Below are 19,961 nucleotides of genomic sequence, written 5' to 3'. Positions count from 1 at the left end.
TGATTTCCCAAGTCCCTTCCCCAATTTGAAGCCATGTCGGATCATTTCTTTGGCCACCATGATTGATGCATTAGAAAGGAAGGGTTGGGGGCAAGGTTTTCCTTCTTTGTACTGGTCTGCAACCGCAATTTCAAAAGCCTGATAAACTATGTGCTCACTCCTCTCTCTTGCTTCAAGACATGGGACTGATGGGTCCCGATAAATTGATTGCTCATCTTTTCCGTGGACCACAATCTCTTGATCCTCATGCTCGAACTTCACCATTTGATGAAGAGTAGAGGGTACAGCCCCTGCTGCATGAATCCATGGCCTCCCCAAAAGAAAGTTGTAGGATGTGTCCATGTCTAGAACCTGGAAGGTTACTTCAAAGTCTACTGGGCCGATGGTTAGAATTAGATCGATCTCTCCAATTGTGTCCCTTTTGATGCCATCGAAGGCACGTACACAGACATTGTTGGGTCGAATTATTTCGGTCCCGATTTCCATGCGTTGTAGAGTTAAAAGTGGGCAAATGTCTACTTCAGAGCCTTCGTCCAACATCACCCTTTTCACGTAGTGCCCTTCGCATTTGACTGTTAGGTACAAGGCTTTGTTATGTGCGGCCTTTACGGGTCTGGATCTGGTAGGCGATCTGGTTGGATGCGAAGAATCTTTCTGCCATTCTCTCCAACTACTCTACGGAAATGTCAACAGGCACATAAGCTTCGTTAAGGGTCTGGATCAATACCTTTTGATGTTCGGCAGAGATCATCAACAAAGACAACAAGGAGACTTGTTCGGGAAATTTTCGAAGCTGGTCAATCACCTTATAATCTGCCATTTTCATGTTCTGGAAGAAAGCCTTCGCTTCTTCGGCACTTACGGGCTTCTTAGGTGGGAAGCGCTTTCTAGTAGCGTTGTTCACCTCTTCCAAATTGGAATACTTTTCAATAGGGTTATTTTCTTGAACTTTTCCTGGGATTTCTTTGCCTTTATAGGTCACCACCGTTTTGTTGTAGTTCCAAGGCACAGCGGTAGGATCTTTCATGGGCTTCTGTGGCGCGCGTCCAATAACCACGGGCTCATTTAGCCTTGATGGTTTAATTGGCCCCCGCATCACATAAACCCCCTTCGGCACATACATCTGGGTTGTTTTGTTCAGCTCGAATCTCCTCGGAGGACTCAATGTCATCTGCTTTTCTTTACGGCCTTGAGGGACGTAGAGAACAACATCTTTGAGAGGCGTTGCCCCGGTCTCAACTTCCATGTTCTTCTCTGACTTTGGAGGGGTAGTTTCTTTCTTTTTCTCCCCTTTATCTTGCTTCGAGGGAACTTTTGGTTTCTTTTCTTTGTCAGCAATGGCAATGATGGCCTTCAATGCTGGGTCAAATTCCTCATCCTCACAAATCATTCCAATTACCGGCCCGTTGTTGTGGGCTGGAATTGGGTTGTTGGTCACATTGGAAACCTCTTCATCCCTCAACACTATCTTCCTTTGTTCTATCAAGTTCTCCACGGCTCTCTTCAGAATCCAGCAATCATCCGTGTCATGCCCTTTTGCCCCTGAGTGATAGGCGCATCGGGTACCGGCTCTGTAAGTGGGTGATGTTGGGTTTTGCCTAGTTTGAGGAACAGGCTGTAGCAGACCCATTTGAACAAGCTTTGGTAACAAGCTGGAGTAGGTTTCTCCAATTGGTGTGAAATTTGGTCTCTTGGGCGGTTCATAAGGGCGGAAATTATTTTGTGGAGGATGGGGGTTGTAGTGGGTTTGGTAAGGAGGTTGGTTTCTAGGCAATGGAGCTTGATTTCTGTTGGCTTGTTGTTGTGGCCGGACATAAGGCTGAGTATTCATGACCGAGTATGGCTGAGGAGTATAGGCCAAATCTTGGTGAGGGTAATAGTGCTGCGGGGTCCTCTCTAAGAAAAGGGATCTGGGAGTATAGTTTCTCCTTGTACCCAACGCTGCCATGAATGTTTCTTCCCTTTTCTTTCCCTTTGCTATTCCTCCAGACCCACCCTGAATGGCTTAGGAGGTAGCTCTGATAGCAGATTGGCTTAGAATTCGACCTGTTTTTAGCCCATTTTCAACCATTTCGCCAATCTTGATAGCTTCAACGAACGGTTTACCCATTGCGGACATCATATTCTGGAAGTAGTCAGCTTCCTGAGCTTGAAGGAAAACTATGACCATTTCAACTTCATCCATCAGAGGCTTTACCCTGGATGCCTGCTCACGCCATTTAACTGCGTACTCTCGGAAGCTTTCTGAGGATTTCTTTTTCAAGTTTGTCAATGGGTTCCTATCTGGAGCAATATCAATGTTGTACTGGAACTGCCTGACGAAATCTCTAGCAAGATTGTCCCAGATGTGCCAGCGGGATATATCCTGGTCCATGTACCACTCAGATGCGATGCCAACCAGACTTTCTCCGAAATAGGCCATGAGTAGTTCTTCCTTTCCACCGGCTCCTCGCAGCTGATTGCAATATCTCTTGAGATGAGCAATAGGATCACCATGCCCATCGTACTTCTCGAATTTTGGGGGTTTGAATCCCAATGGTAGGTGCACATGAGGGAACATGCATAAATCAGCATAGGATACACTTTTCTGTCCGCTCAAGCCTTGTATACTTTTGAGACTCTGTTCCATACTCCTCATCTTCCTCACAATATCTTCTTGCTCGGGAGTTTTGGTGGTCTTTTCTTGCCCCACAACGAACTCAAATTGGGGTGATTGAGGGTAAGTATAAGTAGGAAACTGAGGAGGTTCCACTTGGAAAGATGGTGCTTGAAATGTGAAGGAAGATGAATCAAAGTTAGGCCTGGGTAAAGTAGGTTGTGTTGTAGCTGAACAAGGTGGCGTGGTGAATATGTTTGAAGCCGCGCTTGAAGCTAAAACCTGGGGGCGATACTCACAAGATGTTCCAGCAAAGTGGGCTGAAATGGTGGGATACCCCAGTGGGATATTTGGATAACTTATGGGGATGTTGGAGGTCCCACTTGCCCTGGGGAAAAGCTCAGGGAATCCAGGGATCGCACTTGGCGATTCTTTTCCATTGGCCCAGGCGTCCCATATTTCCATTATGCAGAGACGCAAAATTCTATTTTCCTCAAACGTTGCTGACTCAGAAGTTGTGATGGCCGAGATCGGACTATCCTCTGGAATAGGAACTGTTGGCAGAGGAATTTCCGAAGACATTTCAATGCTTCCTTTTGACCTTGTGAAGTATGAATGTGAAGCCAGACTACCATAAAACCAACCACCTTACTATAGAACCTCTGAATTGGAAGACAACAAACCAGTTAGTTTGAAGCAATTAACACATAGGAAATCGCACGTTGGGGTGTGATGCACCTATACAGTTAAATATGTTTCTACATGTTTCGCAACGGCTGCATGTTTCATCCCGGCTCTACTTATTTTCCCAATTTTCTTTTTCTTTCCACTTTTTTTTTTCTTTTCTTATTTGAAGTTAAAAACATGACCGGATCCGATGAGGATTGCCTACGTATCAAGACGCCGCGTGAATCAGATCATTACGTAGTTCAAGAAAACAAGTGCGAAAAAGAAATAATTTTTTGGGAATTTTCAAATTTTCATTAATAAACTCCTAAACTTTCTATTACAAAGACTTCAAACTGCTCATTTTCTTGGAATTTTAAAACTATCAACAGCCTAAAAAAATAATTTCCAAAATACAAACTCAATAAGTGAAAAATCATGAATACATCAATGCTTCGACTCTTGGGGACCGTGGGACATCATTCGGTCTCACGGGCCTACGTACAAGATCCCCTTGAAGCCGCCTCAAATCATTCATTATCTGGCTGACAAATGTCATTACAACAGTGAAAAAAATGGTCTGAGTCATATCCTCACATGCGTGACATTTCATGACGATATAGTCGGCAATGGCTCTAATCCTCTCTCGAACAATACCCTTTTCCTGAAGTAAACGCCCGATTTGCTGACTCCGGGCTTCCAACACTTGAGTGTCATGGTGATTTTGATTCCGCAATTGTTGGATATCTTTGTCCATTTGGGCCATCAAAGCATAACAATGTTCCCTATCGGCTTTAAAATTCCTGGCCTGTTTGTTCGCCTCATTTTCAAGGGTGATTAGCTTTCTCTTTAGGTTGGCGATTGTCCCCTCATATTTTCTTTTCATTTGTCGCGCAAACTCTGCCCGCCCTTCTGCATTCTCTGCCAACTGTGCTCGGACTTTTGCTAGACTAGCCTCAGATTTTTCTAGGTCATCTTGACACTCGAGTACCTTCTTTCTCAGACCGCTTATAAGCCTTTCATCTGCCCGGCTTCTTTCCGGGTTTCTAGCAGCCATTCTCATTTTATGGATTTGAGCTTTGAGAGCCTCGTTTTCCTGAGTTAGCTTTTTCTTTTCCCCTTCATCAGCGACAGCTTGGATACCGTGGCCAAATTTGAGGTCCCTGATTTGTCCCTCTAATTTACTTGTCTTAGCCCTATAGCTTACTTCTTTTGCCAACCAACCCCACTGCTCCTGCGAGTCGTTAGTGAATTATTGGACACGAGGTCTCTTAGCAGGTCTCTCGGGCCGTTAGTGAATTGTTGAAAGTAGCACACTTTAGCTGACATGTATATGACTTCGGTGGCAGGGAGCCATCCAAACGTCCACTCAATTTTATTCGAAGTTAAAGAACTCAAACGGGCAAACCAAGCTTCGGTACCCTCTGGAAATTCAACCCCCGCCACTCGGCTTTCAAATTCTTTGATGCAATCCAAACCGGTCATGCCGTAGTTCATATACCCGACACGGTGGCAGAGATGTTCCAGTATCCACAGTTGTAGTAGTAAGTTGCAGCCTTGGAAGAATTTCCCCCTTCTCGACAGATGGTCAAGGCTCGGTAAATCTCAGATAAGATTAGGGGAACTAATGTGCCATTAGCTTTCTTGATTGCGACATCAACCATTCCCACGAGGCCCAATTCTATGTTGCCGTCTTTTCGCGGACATATTATAACACCCAAAAATGCTACTATAAAAACCAAACCCCGCCTTGCCTCCCATTTATCTTTATTTCCGGCATGGGTCAGACCAGTATTTAGTGTTTCGAAACCTTGGGGATCGCCATAGCGTTGGTACAGGAACTGAAAAGTGCAAAACCCTTCAGATAAATTCCCATCCTGAATATCCCGGCTAATACTCAACATATCATGAAACTTGTGAGGAGATACTGGTCTCGGTGACACCGGGTACCGACTTCTAAAGTTTCCACTAAGGCCGGCGTAACCCGCAATTTCCTCTAGCGTGGGTGTGAGCTCAAAATCAGAAAAGCGAAACACATTGCGAGTCGGATCCCAAAAAGGTATCAAGGCTTCGATCACGTCCAATCTTGGCTTGATGTTAAAAAGTCCGACAAGACCACCCAAAACTTTTATCACAGTTCCTCGGCTACCTTTTCCTAGGTCATTCCACCACATGTGGAGTTGTAAGGGGATCTCTTCAAGAGCTGCGAAGGGTTCATTTTCATCTATGCTCATCCTGCATATTTATTAGGGTGATTTAATTTAAAAGGTTATGACTCATTTTGACTCAAGAAAAGGTTATCACTATTTTTTTAATTTTTTTTAAAAAAAAAATTCATAAAAATCCGGATTTGCAAATACGGCCTTTCAGCACTTCGGGAAAGAAAATTTTAAGCCTGTATTTGCTAAACGGCCAAAACCTAAAAAAAACTACTAAAAGTGGTTGTTCTTGCAAAAATGGCCTTCCGGCGCCCTTTTGTGGACATTCAACTATTTTAGACAAGAATGACACCACCTTATTATTTACAAATCAAAACAAAATTTTTTATTCTTTTTGGGCTATTTTTTACAAAAATGAAGTTGGACCCGATGGGGGTTGCCTACGTATCCCAAATCAGGTGAGAATCAAACTAGCGTAGTTCGCCGGTTTTGACAGAACATGGCAGTTGAAAACTTTGGCTCATTTGGAGATTTCACATTTTTCTAAATACCTACCTCTCACTCCTATATTATTATTATTATTATTATTATTTATTTTTATTATTTTTTTTATTTTTCTTCCTCTGTTCTAGAAAGTCGGTCAACATGCAAACCGAAACAAAAAGATGCGCAAATAGCACGTAAGATGCATCAGGATGGTCTTTTCATTTGGGTACCTGTCTTAGACAGACCCAACCCCTGCGTTGAATCTCCAAGGTCAAATGCACATGATGCAAACAAACGTTCCTACTAGGGATCCGGCATGAGGCTTGTTATACTAGGTTTAAAAACCTGGGTTTATTGTTCTAGACCTGGCTTACCCGAGCGGACAGCTCGAGCCGAGGGGGCAATGTACCGGGAATACAGAAGCTTCACCGGCTTTGCAACTTGTCCGAACCTCATTCTAAAATTGGGATAAGACTCTAACAGAAAAGAAGTCACACGAAGTGCACACTTCCCAGATGATTTAGAAGACTCAGAGAGAGGAAGGTTTCATAGCAAATTATATACAGTCCAAACAATATCAAAGCGGTAAAAGCGACATTTAGCACATTAGGCTCAACATGTAAAAATCAGATAAAACAAGCCAACTATAACAGTTATTCTAAGCTCGAATTCTTGAACCCTGAACCGAAGTTCTGGGTTTGCGTCCCCAGCAGAGTCGCCAGAGCTGTCACACCTCCTCTTTGCGCGCCTACCCCGAAGGGTAAATGCGCGAGGGAGTTTTTCCAATTTAAGTGACAATATTCGAAATGAGATTATTTATTTAATTCAGAGTCGCCACTTGGGAAAGGTTTGGCTTTTGGTGTCCCAAGTCACCAGTTTATCTTGAATCCCAATTCGAGGAAACTATTCGACTTTCCAAATGAAGTCTGCGAACCAGAAATTCTAAGTAAGGAATTCTGTTGACCCGAGGGAAGGGGTTAGGCACCCCCGAATCCCGTGGTTCTAGCACGGTCGCTTAAATTGTTGTAATGGCTAAATATCTGATTTTTATACATGTTATGACTTGTGTGCTTTTATTAAGTTTAAACCGCTTTTATTATTATTTTTTATAGAATTGCAACGTCGTGAAAATGCATCTCGAACCACGTCACAATCAATGCACCCGTGGTTGTTAATACGTTCCGACTCCGTTGAGATTTGGATTTGGGTCACATAAATGCGCACCCGAATTTAAGCATGTAATTTAATTAAAATCGCGTCTAAAGAGTCTAACGCCTTATTATCTTTGGGGAAAGCCGTGAAGTTCGCTAAATGACCACTCCCGAAATCTAAGTAATTATTAACATCTATTGAGGGCCCCGCAGTTTGTGCGTCTTTGTTTGGCAAGGCTCGCCTCATTTATTTTAAGGATATCCTAAAGTGACTACATTTCAATTAAATTCGTTTCTAAAATAAAAGAGAAAAACCCTAATTAGTTACATGCTTAAAAAAAGGCATAACATATTAAATGCTAGATTAAGACAAATGTTAACGGAAAGGAATATTACTAAAATTGAAATTATAAATAAACTACGGAATCGACAAATAATATGTTCAAAAGAAAACTAATTATCCTATAACTAGATTAAACTCGCATTGTTAGATGACTTAAACCGTTAGAATTAATTATTTACGACTATTTGAAACTAGAATCAATCTTAATTACTAATGCATATTCGAAAGTTTATTAAATTCAAATGTTAACTCGTCTTATTTGAACTCAAATCATGCCATAATGCCTAATTCGCAAAATTAATTTAAATTCATGCTTTAACTAAATTTAGCTACATGTTCACGATTAACCTACTGTTGACAATATTAAAACCTTCAAGCTAGTGAACAAACCAGTTTTACCAAGCCGATTCACTAAAGACCAACTTATGTTATTTTCCTCTTACTCCAATTGTTAAACAGTTTGACAGTAATGAGCATGCTTAAACATATACTACCTAATAACCAAACTAAAACAGAGTACTATTTAATACATCACTACAAGATGTCTAGTTGCAAAGCAACCGAAATTTACAGTATAATAATACATGAGATAACCTAAACACAATCAGTAAAAGAGACAAAGAAAAAAAAAGATAAATTAAAACTTCAAAGTTCCATTCTTCATATGTATTCATGCTTTCACATTTCAGCTTACAATATCGATAAGGTTACGGCCATGTACCAGATCGGAACAACGACGAACTCGAACGGAAACAAATCTGCCTGGAAACTTTGAAACCAAAATAACTCGAATCTGCCCGGAAAATAACTCGACGAGTAGGAACGCAGCCGTGGCGGCGCTAGTTCATTTGTTTTGACAAGAAGAAGAACGAAGCAGCAGCAGCAATGCTGCTCAACTGGACCGGCGATGGAGGCGACGACGAAGCAGAAGATGAAGCAGCAGGGATGGCTGCTGGAGCTCGACGAAGCTGGTTGTGTTAGAGAGGTCAGGGGTCGTTTGGTCGTTCATAGCTTGAGCTTCGCGGTGAGGGGTCGTTTGGTCGTTTGGACGAAGCTGGACGAAGCAGCAACAACAATGCTGCGTTGTGGTCGACGACGAGGGTGGTTGTGTTGTGTATGTGTTGCTGTGTGTGTGTGTATGCGTGAGGATGAGGAGGCAGCCATGGTTGCTGCTCATGTTGGGGTCGTCTGGGACGACGGAGAAGAAGATAGAGGGGGGGCGGGTAGATGGTTTTTTTAGGGTTTGGTTTTTTTTTTGTTTTGGGAAAATGAAAATGAAAATGAAGAGGGGGAGTTGGATCTTTGGGGTTATGGGGCGGACCGGGTTGGGTTGACCCGGTATGGGCTTGTTTCTTTTGGGCTTGTGGTTTAAATTTGAAGAAAAGGCCCAATCCAGTTTTCTTCTATTTTTTGTTCTTTTCTATTTATTCAATTTCCTAATTAATAAAGCTAAAAATGCTAAGATTAAATTATAAAACCCAAAATTATCTCAAAATACTAATTAACTCCTAATAACAATTATCACACATTTAAGTAGCAATTAACGATAAAATCACACAATTTGGACGTTAAATGCTAAAATGCAATGTACATTATTTTTTATGATTTTTTTCGTTTTGTAAAAAAAACTTAAATAAATATCAAATGCAAATGCGACATATTTTTTATTTTTTATTAATTTAACACATTAACATGCACAGGCAAAAATACAAATAATTATCAAAAATGCAACGAAAATTCAAAAATTGCACACAAAGGAAAATTGTTTTATTTTGAATTTTTGGGAGTAATTCTCATATAGGGCAAAAATAACGTGCTCATACCTTTCAGTACACCCACGATCTGCTAAAGACCTCATATTTACTTATCGTAGGCATCATACAAAAATCCAACTCCTCTTACTCAGCTCTTCCACAACTATCTCTCTTTCCAACCTTCTTTATGGAATACTAAACAATATACGTCTAAATCATACTAACCAAACAAGCAACACCGAAGCAAATGGAGAGCACCAACATTTTCCGTTGGGCTGGTAGCCTACTTGGAGGGCTCTCGACCTGTCTATCGAGACCTGAGGGCATGAAATACAGCATCCCCATGAAAAAGGGATATCAATACGAATAATGTACCGAGTATGTAAGGCACATAAATAAATACATAAGAGACATGGAAGAAATATAGAGTACATGACTCAACCTGTAAGTCTGAATAACTTTGTAAATCATAAATTACTTTTAGCGTCATGCATATGTGTAAAAATGTCATGTCGTGCAAAGGTACATGTTTCATAACATCATCAGGCTCTGAGGGCATCCCATCATATCATATCATCCATTGTAGGCAAAATCATCATCATATACCAGCTGATAAGGTGGTGGTGCGTATATAACGCCATAACCTTTCCCATATTCCATATACATATATATACATACATATATATGCGTATATAACGCCGTTTGAATCATATTTCAACCACTGTGGGCAACATCATCATCATATACCAGCTGATCAGGTGGTGGTGCATATATAACGCCGTAACCTTTTCCCATATTATACATACATATATACGCGTATATAACGCCATCTGGTCATGGGTCAATGCACATGAATGCAATGCATGAACGTTAATAAAATCTTTTGGAGCTTCATAAGACCATTTTGCCTTTGAGTAATATCATAAAGTAAACTTTTTTTTCTCAACTTTCATATTTTTCTGAGACCCATGAAAAGATGATAAAATATTATGACACATGGAAATTCAAGAACACATATATTTTTAATACTTCTATGAATAGAGTCATTTATGGAATTTGTGCATTTGCACGTTTCGTTCGTATCATATGGATCATGCCAAAAGAAAGAAGGGATAGCCTTAACATACCTGAGTTGATTCTCTTGACAATAACTCATCATTAAAGATCAATAATCTTTTATTTTCTGAAGGTGGTTTCAAGACCGTGATGACTCTAAAACATCCTTAAGAAGAATATACAGAATTATCCACCAAATTTTCCTTATAAACTTTTGCACCTTTTATCATGATGGAAGATTTCCTAGTATCTCCAGAGAGTTGATAGTATTATTGCAACTTATATAAGAATGATGAGAGTTATTAAAAGATAGACTACAGTAAGAATCACATATCAAATGACTAAAAGTAGACATTTGAAGCCAACACGTTTTTGTAGTCTTGTACGTAAGTGTCTTGCACATGACACTTAGATGCCACCTACTCTTAAATCAACATGAATCATTTTCTCATATAGTGGCCTTCTGCCACGTTTTGTTAGGGAAAAGGGACTTAATCTTATCCACTTATTGGTTAATCGGGTAATGTTCCGTTACCCGGTAATTAACCAATTGCCCAAAAAATTAAGAATTATTCTCACTTACTTAAAATATTATTCACTTTTAACATAGCTTGTACACCTTACTATCATAGCCATGTAGTACCTTGTATGTCACTAGTCCATAAATACCGGGTATTTTAGCTCGGGTCGTATTTTATCCCAAAATGCCAAACTTTGATAAAATTCGTTTTCTTAGACTTGCTCCCTCTTTCACCTTCATGAATTTACTAATCACTTGTGAAATAGAATAATCCTTATAATCCCCAAATAATCTTTTTCTTGGACTGATGTCAATTACCTTATGACAAATTCAACGTAAAATACTACAGGATGAAACACTATCGTAACTTATTACTACAAAGTGCAACATCACCGTAATGTAATACTACAGGGTGCAACACTGTCGTAACTTATTACTACGAAGCGTAACATCTCCGTAATGTAATACTGCTGGGTAGAACACTGTCGTAACTTAATACTGCAGGACGTAACATCATTGTAATATATTACTGCAGAGGATAACACCATCTTAACATGTTACTGTAGAGCATAACATTGTCGTAATATAATACTGCGGGACGTAATATTGCGGGGTGTAACATCATTCCCCCCTTTGGAACATTCGTCCTCAAATGTTGACTGATGCTCTCATCATTTTCGTAACTTATAGCTCTTGTGAATACATTAATACTCTTCTTTCCATTCAAGCAGTTGCTCTGTGAATAAATCCAAAGTCTAGGGTATTCCCCCCTTTAGTCTTTTTGCTCATATCATGACCTGTGGTTGAAATCTTCCTAATTTTGCAACTTTTGTTACCTCTTGTCATGCAACATGTATGACCCTGGCTTTGTAGGTGCACTTATGCGATTCATCTTTCCTTTTTTGTTTTAACTTTTAGTCGATCTGTAGGCCTTACTTTGTATATACAAGGCTTAATAGGATGCCTCTCTAGGCCTCTATAGGTATCTTGAAGTCCTTTGCTCGATGCTTTATTGGATTTATGAATATTGCTATATCTCATCGCATAGGTCTGTTTAACCATCCGTATGAATTTACTGCCATAACTCTTACTTTAATTTATCGTTGCTGAGGTATACTACCAAGTCCCAGCTCACTCTCGTTGCTCATTCCATATGTATAAATTTAAGTCCTTTAATGCTTCCCCATTATTGTTCATCTTTAGAATGACAGCCTAATCTTATCTCATACTTTGTTACTTTTGTCCATCCATTATTGATTCACCTCAATATTGATCTACAATATACCACTAATAACTTAACCTTTTATGTAATATTGCTGCTAGGATTCACGTTTTATCGGGGAACGTCTGAAATGATTAGATTGATCCACCTGGGGCGATACCCTGCTTTCATAACCGTACCTCACAGCATCCCAATGCAATTCACCTTGCGTGGGTACTTTAATCCTGTCCAATTCATAAGATCCGTTTCTTTTCTTTGTTGAATCATTACTCAATCAAAGGCACAAACGTCATCTTTTATCTATCACAATTACACCTTCATTCTATTACTAGGGTGGTATTCTAAATGCTATTAGTCCTAGACTCCTTTTAGTTCATTCAGGCTATAGTGAGCTTTGTATACTTTAGAGAAACCATCTGCTCTTCTTGTTTTCATGGGCTTAATCCTGAGGACTTATCCATTTTGTTACTTTCCCATTCGCATATTCTTATCCTTGCTCCTGTCTTCGAGAACCTTGTCGCTTCACCATACAATAACTTTTGACCTACACATCTCTATTTATATTACTTGCAACCTTTCAACTTGCTTGCAACATATATTTTCTTTTGTCATTTGGAACATCAAGCGAGATATCACATCGTCTCTAACTCTTCTTTACTCTCTTAGTCAAGCTTTTCGATACCTAGACCATAGGATGGAAGGTATGCTACTGAAGATGCCGCTATTATGCCTAGATAATGAATCCCATCACTTCTAGCCTTCTATCCGAAGTATGGACTATTCACATATTCTGCCTTGAGTATCTCGTACGCTGTTCACCTTTACCTTTCTTACCTTATAACCTCGCATCGTATCTTCTATCTCTTTCATGACCTCTCTTCCACATATGTATAATTAACATCCATAACTTGAAGCTCTATTATAATTCTTTACACCTCTGGTGCATACACAATCCGGTAGGAGCTTCATACTGACTTCTTATGAGGCTGGTACTCTTCAGTTGGCTTTCATCATAGAGCTATTATAAAATATGGCTACTGTACTATCTTTCTTACACCCCTGCTACTTAAAAGTGATCTTGAGGTCTATAATTCTCTTGGTCCTTCCTGTTTAGCTTAGTCGATATAACTCTTTAGTCTCCTCTTCTTTCTGATTAGCCTCTATGTAGGCTTAAGATATCTTTCGATCTGTGGCTTGTGGTATCAGTTATTACCTTATCCTTTCATGGGCATTATGGAATATTCATGGTGCAATCTTCTAACAATTCAATCCTTTGTCTATGCCCTGGGCTCAATTCTTTCTTTTAACTTATATCGGAGTTTTCTATGGCTGTATTATTATCAACAAACATGCTTCTCCAAAATCTTGAGTGTATCCATAACATACCAACTCTGGATCATTGATCGAATAATTCCTTTCATTCCATCTCAGCTTTCTTTAAACATGTGCAATTACTTTTCCTAGTCTTTCTGCCCCTTGTTGCGTCCATACTTAGCTTATCTTGGTGCCCGCACTTGCCAAAGTTTTCATACAACTCATATGATCTGAATATTAGTTTTAATTTTTACTTCCCGTTCATTAGCCATGGTAGGTGCCACTTTCCTTTGGAATGCTTACAATGTTGTTGCGAGATTGTTGTTACACGACCATTTCCCTTTTAGGTTGTTGTGCTTAGGTTGAAGCCTTCTTTCTTATCTACTCAGCTAGTCTTTCATTGTAGTACTTAGGGAGAGCCCTTGACCCTCATAAAGCTGTGAGCTTATTACGGACCCTTTGATGTCCTTCCTTGCCTATAATCACCCGTATTTGCTTACTTTCATACCCTTGTGCTTGTATGGTTGCTTCTGAATGAATATTTTGATTGCCTTCCTAGTGGCACTTTCTTTTATCCCCGTAACACTCATACGGTACCTTTAACTACCCCAACTCTTGTTTGAATATATCTCAAGTATTATAATGATATTCTTTGAGGCTGAATTCTCCATGTTGGGTTCTACTATGTTTATCTTACACGATTTGATGACTCGTCTGTAACCTCCTATTTAGCCATAACTGGGATTTTCCTAACCAATTACTAACTACTCCTTGGCCCATTCTCATATCAATATTCCTCGTAATCTTTCTTGGGTTATTTCCTTTGTCTTCACTTACATCTCGCACTGGCTCCTCATTTATTAATAACAACTCGGGAAGGAACCTTTACTTCCTCTCCTTGACGTTGTGCTTGCACAATATTCTTGAATCGTAGCATATCTATAAGATTTGGATAAGTGCCATCTCATTCCTCTTTCATTTATCGCATTCTTCCTTTACCATTCCATAGTCACTAAAACTACTTAATTTTGACTTAATGCCACATAACTCCATATTCCCCCTTTTAGGGGTGCACTAAAAGCTAAAGCCACGAGGATCTACCTATAGATGTTTTACCTCTTCATCTTTGGTGTCGTTTCTCAATATCAATGATCCTTACTTGCCTTGCGGCAATCCTTTTGTGCCAAGGATGACAAATTCCCTTACTCGCAAGGGTGACACTTAGCGTAACAGGCACATACAGTCTCTTATGCTTAACTTTGCTCATATTGCTTGCTCTAAGGAAGCGTCTCCCTGAATGACCATTCTCTGAATTCATCATGAATTTTCTTTTATGGTCCATTCTATTACCGCTGGAATGAAATCTAAAATTCCCATGATGCCGAGTACTTTGCAATCATTCAATCCCTAATTCATATTTAGTTTATCTTGTTTACCAGCCCATACTGATTTCTATTACTTTTGGGATTAACTCTCTCCTCTGGTAGTCGCATTGGAGTCACAAACTTATTTATTGCTCTATGAGGGGTTAACAAAAGTAGTATAAGAAGATATGATGGATTAATTGATTGCGTTAGTTGACATTTCCGAAGGATATTGAAAATGTGCTAATAGATCTCTTTATGAGACACCTAGATGGTGCACTCTAAAATAATGCAAGCAGATATGAGTAATATAAAGACATGCACTATAAGCCTTGAAGGGATAAATATTACCTTAGTGTGGCTTGCGTCCCTAGTAAAGCAAGAACGTTAAGCAACTTGAAGAGCCACTAGATGGAGCAAAGGAAAGTTAAAAGCAAAAGAATGTCGTATTGAAGTTTTCACAAGAAAAGGGATATGTAGAAATATTAGCAGAGTAATGAGAAGAGAGATAAGGAAGAATTATGAATAAGGTGTGATACATGGATGAAAACGGTAGAGTGTTACATAACCTATAGTCAAATGAAGAAAAAGACGAAAGGTGAGGGGCCTTAAGACAACAAAAGAGTATAGGCCATAAGGTTGTATCCTGATTTTGAGATCTGGAAGGGGTGCGACCAATTGTATATACCTCTGCTACTATTGAATATAACTAAAAAAGCTTATGTTCCTCTGCCTCAATTATAACCGTTGTTAACCTTCATTAACTGGGTACCTCGTACCAATTTTCACCTTGCTCCTTTTACTTGCTGAAACTTGTACTTATCTTCTTAATCTCTCATTATCCTTCACCATAAAGATGGATATGCATTCTTGCCTTAAGGCATCTTATCAAGAAGCTTACACCTTTCAGTATACCCATGATCTGCTAAAGACCTCATATTTACTTATCGTAGGCATCATACAAAAATCCAATTCCTCTTACTCAGCTCTTCCACAACTATCTCTCTTTCCAACCTTCTTTCCGGATGTAGGTATCGTCTTATTACGATTAAAATAGAATTTCGGAACTTGAATTCTTATAAGTGAGCTCTACCACGCGATCTAGAGTAAGAAGAAGGAATGACAATCGTAAATGCTTTGTAGCCTCTTGCTTATAAGTATGGTGCACGACACACCCATAAACAAGACTCTACTAGACACGGCTTGTAGACTCCCTACAACAGAACTGCTCTGATACCACTTTTGTCACGACTCATACCGATGGGCCGTGATGGGCACCCGGTACCTTACTCAACCGAGTACCAACGTATCGTATCTTTTTTATTACATCATCATATACACGTGACATACCGGCCTAATAGGCCAACATAATCATTTATAAACTCAAAACATAGGCCGACAAGGCCGTACAATCTTTCACGTACACGACATATGTCTACAAGCCTCTAAGAATACATAAATATCATGAAGATCGAGACAGAGTCCTACCATTCCAAACAATATACGCCAAAATCATACTAACCAAATAAGAAACTCCGAAGCAAATGGAGCGCACCAACATCTTTCGCTGAGCTGATGGCCTACTTGGAGGGCTCTCGACCTGTCTATCGGGACCTGCGGGCATAAAACGCAGCGTACCCAGGCAAAATGGACGTCAGTACAAATAATGTACCGAGTATGTAAGGAATATAAATAAATACATAAGAGACATGGAAGAAATATAGAGTACATGACTCAACTTGTAAGTCTGAATAACTTTGTAAATCATAAATTACTTTTAGCGTCATGCATATGCATAAGAATGTCATGTCGTGCAGAGGTACATGTTTCATAACATTAGCCTCTGAGGGCATCCCATCTTATCATATCGGCCACTATGGGCAAAATCATCATCGTATACTAGCTGATCAGGTGGTGGTACGTATATAATGCCATAACCTTTCCCATATCCCATATACATATATATACATACATATATATGCGTATATAACGCCGTTTGAATCATATTTCAACCACTGTGGGCAACATCATCATCATATACCAGCTGATCAGGTGGTTGTACATATATAACGCCGTAACCTTTTCCCATATCCCATATACATATATATACATACATATATACACGTATATAACACCATCTTGTAATGGGTCAATGCACATGAATGCAATGCATGAAAAGTACGTTAATAAAATCTTTTGGAGCTTCATAAGACCATTTTGCCTTTGAGTAATATCATAAAGTAAACTTTTTTTTCTCAACTTTCATATTTTTCTAAGACCCACGAATAGATGATAAAATATTATGACACATGGAAATTCAAGAACATAGATATCTCTAATACTTCTATGAATAGAGTCATTTATGAAATTTGTGCATTTGCACGTTTCGTTCGTATCGTATGGATCATGCCAAAAGAAAGAAGGGATAACCTTAACATACCTGAGTCGATTCTCTTGATAATAACTCATTATTAAAGATCAATAATCTTTTATTTGCTGAAGGTGGTTTCAAGACCGTGATGACTCTAAAACATCCTTAAGAAGATATATACAAAATTATCCACCAAATTTCCCTTTATAAACCTTTGCACCTTTTATCATGATGGAAGATTTCCTAGTATCTACAGAGAGTTGATAGTATTATTGCAACTTGTGAGCACATGATTTTTGCCCTATATGAGTTACTCCCACAAATTCAAAATAAAATAATGTTTTCCATTGTTTGCAATTTCGTGGATTTTCATAGCATTTTTGTGTTATTGCTTGCATTTGTCTACGCATGTTAGTTTTGTTTAATTCATAAAAAGTACAAAAATATGTTGCATTTGCATTTAGGATTTAATTTTTCGTTTTTTGATTAAGTAGTAAATTAGTTGTTTTATAAGAAATGAAATATCACAAAAATAGTTTATTTTTGCACTTTTAATATTAGTTTGGAATTTTTGGTAGTTTTCCTTTAATTTGGGTTTTAATTAATTGCGGTAATTATTAGTTAATTAATTCAATGTGGTAGGATTAATTAGTTTAGTTTAATATTAATTTGAAAAGAAATCAAAAAAAGAGTTTGAGAATAAAAAGAAAATTTTCAAAGGAAAAGTGAAGAAACGGATTTTTTGGGCCAAATCAATGCATTTTCTTCAGCCCAAATTAATCTCCTTAGATACTCATTCAACCAGTCCAAACATTTCTTCACCAAAATCCGGCCCAATTCCACCCTGACCCGGTCCGTTCACCCCCCCCCCACTAAACCAAACGACCTCATTTTGGTGGTCCATGTTCTGAGCCGTTCGATCCCGTTAAATCAACGGATGGGAACTAATTTACTTGACACTATAAGAGTGTCTGAAGAAGACCCCCCCCCCCTCAGAACCCCCTCTCTCTCGTCTCTTTCGAAACTCACCCCTCAGAGACCCCCAAAGAACCCTAAAAGCTGCCACCGTTCTCCCACCGCTTTAGGGTGGCGGCGCCACCTCCAACCCCTCCCAAATTAACACCCCATGAGCCCCACGACCCCCTCTTCCCAAATCCCGGGTCAGTTTCCTTCGAATCTTTATGGGGCTTCTCGAATTTTAGATCGAAGATGAAACATAAAAATCCCAAGTTAAGATTTTGTTGATATCTCGTGTCTAAGCTGATTTTATTCGTGTGCTTTTTGTAAGAGCACACGATTAATATCAGATTTAGCCGAAAAATCTGAGGATTTAAAGATTTGTCACAACCTTTTATTGTCCGAGGCTTTTAGGTATTTTCCTTTTTCTTTTATTATCTTTTCTTCGATTCTCTCTTCCTCTATTTTTTTGCTTCTTCTCTTCTTCTTGATTCTTTTTTTTATTTTGCTCCAGAGGTATTGGGTCATGCATGAGTAATTGTGAGCATTTTCTTAATTAGTGTAGTCAGTTTGTAATTAGAGTAGTGTAAATCTGTTAGTTTGGTTAATTTTGTTAGTAAATCATTTAGGCTAAATTTTTAATGGTTGAAACATTTCGGCATGTGTTATTTGGTTAATTAGATAATTTCTAGTTTGGGCCGAGTGGGTTTTTGATCCTGTGGGTTGGGTTTGGGTCAATTTTCTAACTCATTTTGGGCCTGGACCATTGGGTCAAAGATGACCCATAACTCGCTTTGGTCTCAGGGGTTATTTTCAGGGGTTATAGGGGTATGTTGGAAAATTGGATAAGGGAATCTATGGGTAACTGATTAGGAAGCTTTTAGGAAGCTGGGGAAGGGAACTTATTTGAACTTCTGAATTTTTAACTTGGGGTATCTAGGCTATAATGAAAATTCCAAAAGGTCTTAATTGCAAAACAGAGACGTGGAAGCTGCCCTAAATGTCTTGCCTATAAAGGCACTCTACCTTGATATTCAAGGCAGACTGGAAGGGAGAAAAATCCAGAAAAACAAAAAAACGGCTGGAAAAAAAATCTCATAAATCACTGTTTCATTCAGTTTTCCTATGTGATTCTTGAAGTTGTCAATTTCTGAAACAATTTTTGACTCATCTGGGGTAAAAATGGACTGAACTTGGGTATTGAAAAGAGCTGGTTTAAGTTTGCTGATTGGTTTACTGTTCTATTGATTCTTCTAAGTGGATTTTCACTATTTCAATTGCTTAATCTGGTGCTATATTTTGCTACTATTTACTGCTGATCCTTCACTTCTTTTTCCTTTGCAATTTTCAGGTATACCTTCGAAATTTTCATGGCATTGAAGCCTGACTAAATCTGTGTAAAGGTCTGGAAGCTTGAGTTGGAGTTTAAACGGAAACATTAGTTCTTGCTGTGATTACTGCTAGTTTCTGCTATTTTGTGTGATTAAATTCCCCAGTTCTGTAGTAACTTAGTTCTCTTGCATGTTTTGGATTGTTTGTTCATGTTAGTAGCTTAAGGTGGTTTGGTTATTTTGATTAGGTGTTTAATTTCAAAATGTTGGTATTGTAATAATGTTTGAACTCTATTGTATGAATGAACTGTTAGACATTTTGTAGTGGAAGATTGCTTGAGGGTGTCAATTAGTGCTCCTATAGTTTGAAATCAAAACTTGTCATATTGAAGTGTTGTCCATGATTCTGCTTTGCAATTTGGAAAGCATTGCAATATTGCATTTAGTCAAAACTACCTTTTAAATGGTCTAAGTGGGCTTAAATTCCCTATGTTTATTTGTGGGATTAGTTTGGAAATTAAATACAAGCATGGTTATTTCTGAAGTTAAGGTGGAGATTTATTCTAAAAATGGTAGAAAACAGATTTTGAACTTGATGATCAAATGATTGTCTGATTTGAAGACTTGTAGTCAGAATGTTTATATGGTCATTTCGTAATTAAAATCAGAAA

At 38.9% G+C, this 19,961-nt stretch overlaps 1 protein-coding gene across 1 annotated transcript; it reads right to left on the bottom strand.

Annotated features, from left to right (window-relative positions):
* Positions 1–670: 670 nt before the first annotated feature.
* LOC138879599 (uncharacterized) lies at positions 671–3,061 on the bottom strand. Its single transcript, XM_070159215.1, has 3 exons — positions 2,611–3,061; positions 2,069–2,283; positions 671–1,996 (listed from the first exon to the last, which is right to left on the bottom strand). Exons 1-3 carry the CDS (start codon positions 3,059–3,061, stop codon positions 671–673), a joined length of 1,992 nt encoding a protein of 663 aa, XP_070015316.1.
* Between the last annotated feature and the right edge of the window lie 16,900 nt (positions 3,062–19,961).

Source organism: Nicotiana sylvestris, chromosome 10 (assembly GCF_000393655.2).
Source record: "Nicotiana sylvestris chromosome 10, ASM39365v2, whole genome shotgun sequence".
Classification (NCBI taxonomy): Eukaryota; Viridiplantae; Streptophyta; class Magnoliopsida; order Solanales; family Solanaceae; genus Nicotiana; species Nicotiana sylvestris.
Note: the sequence above shows the minus strand (reverse complement) of the source record. Positions and strands in the feature narration are given on the sequence as shown.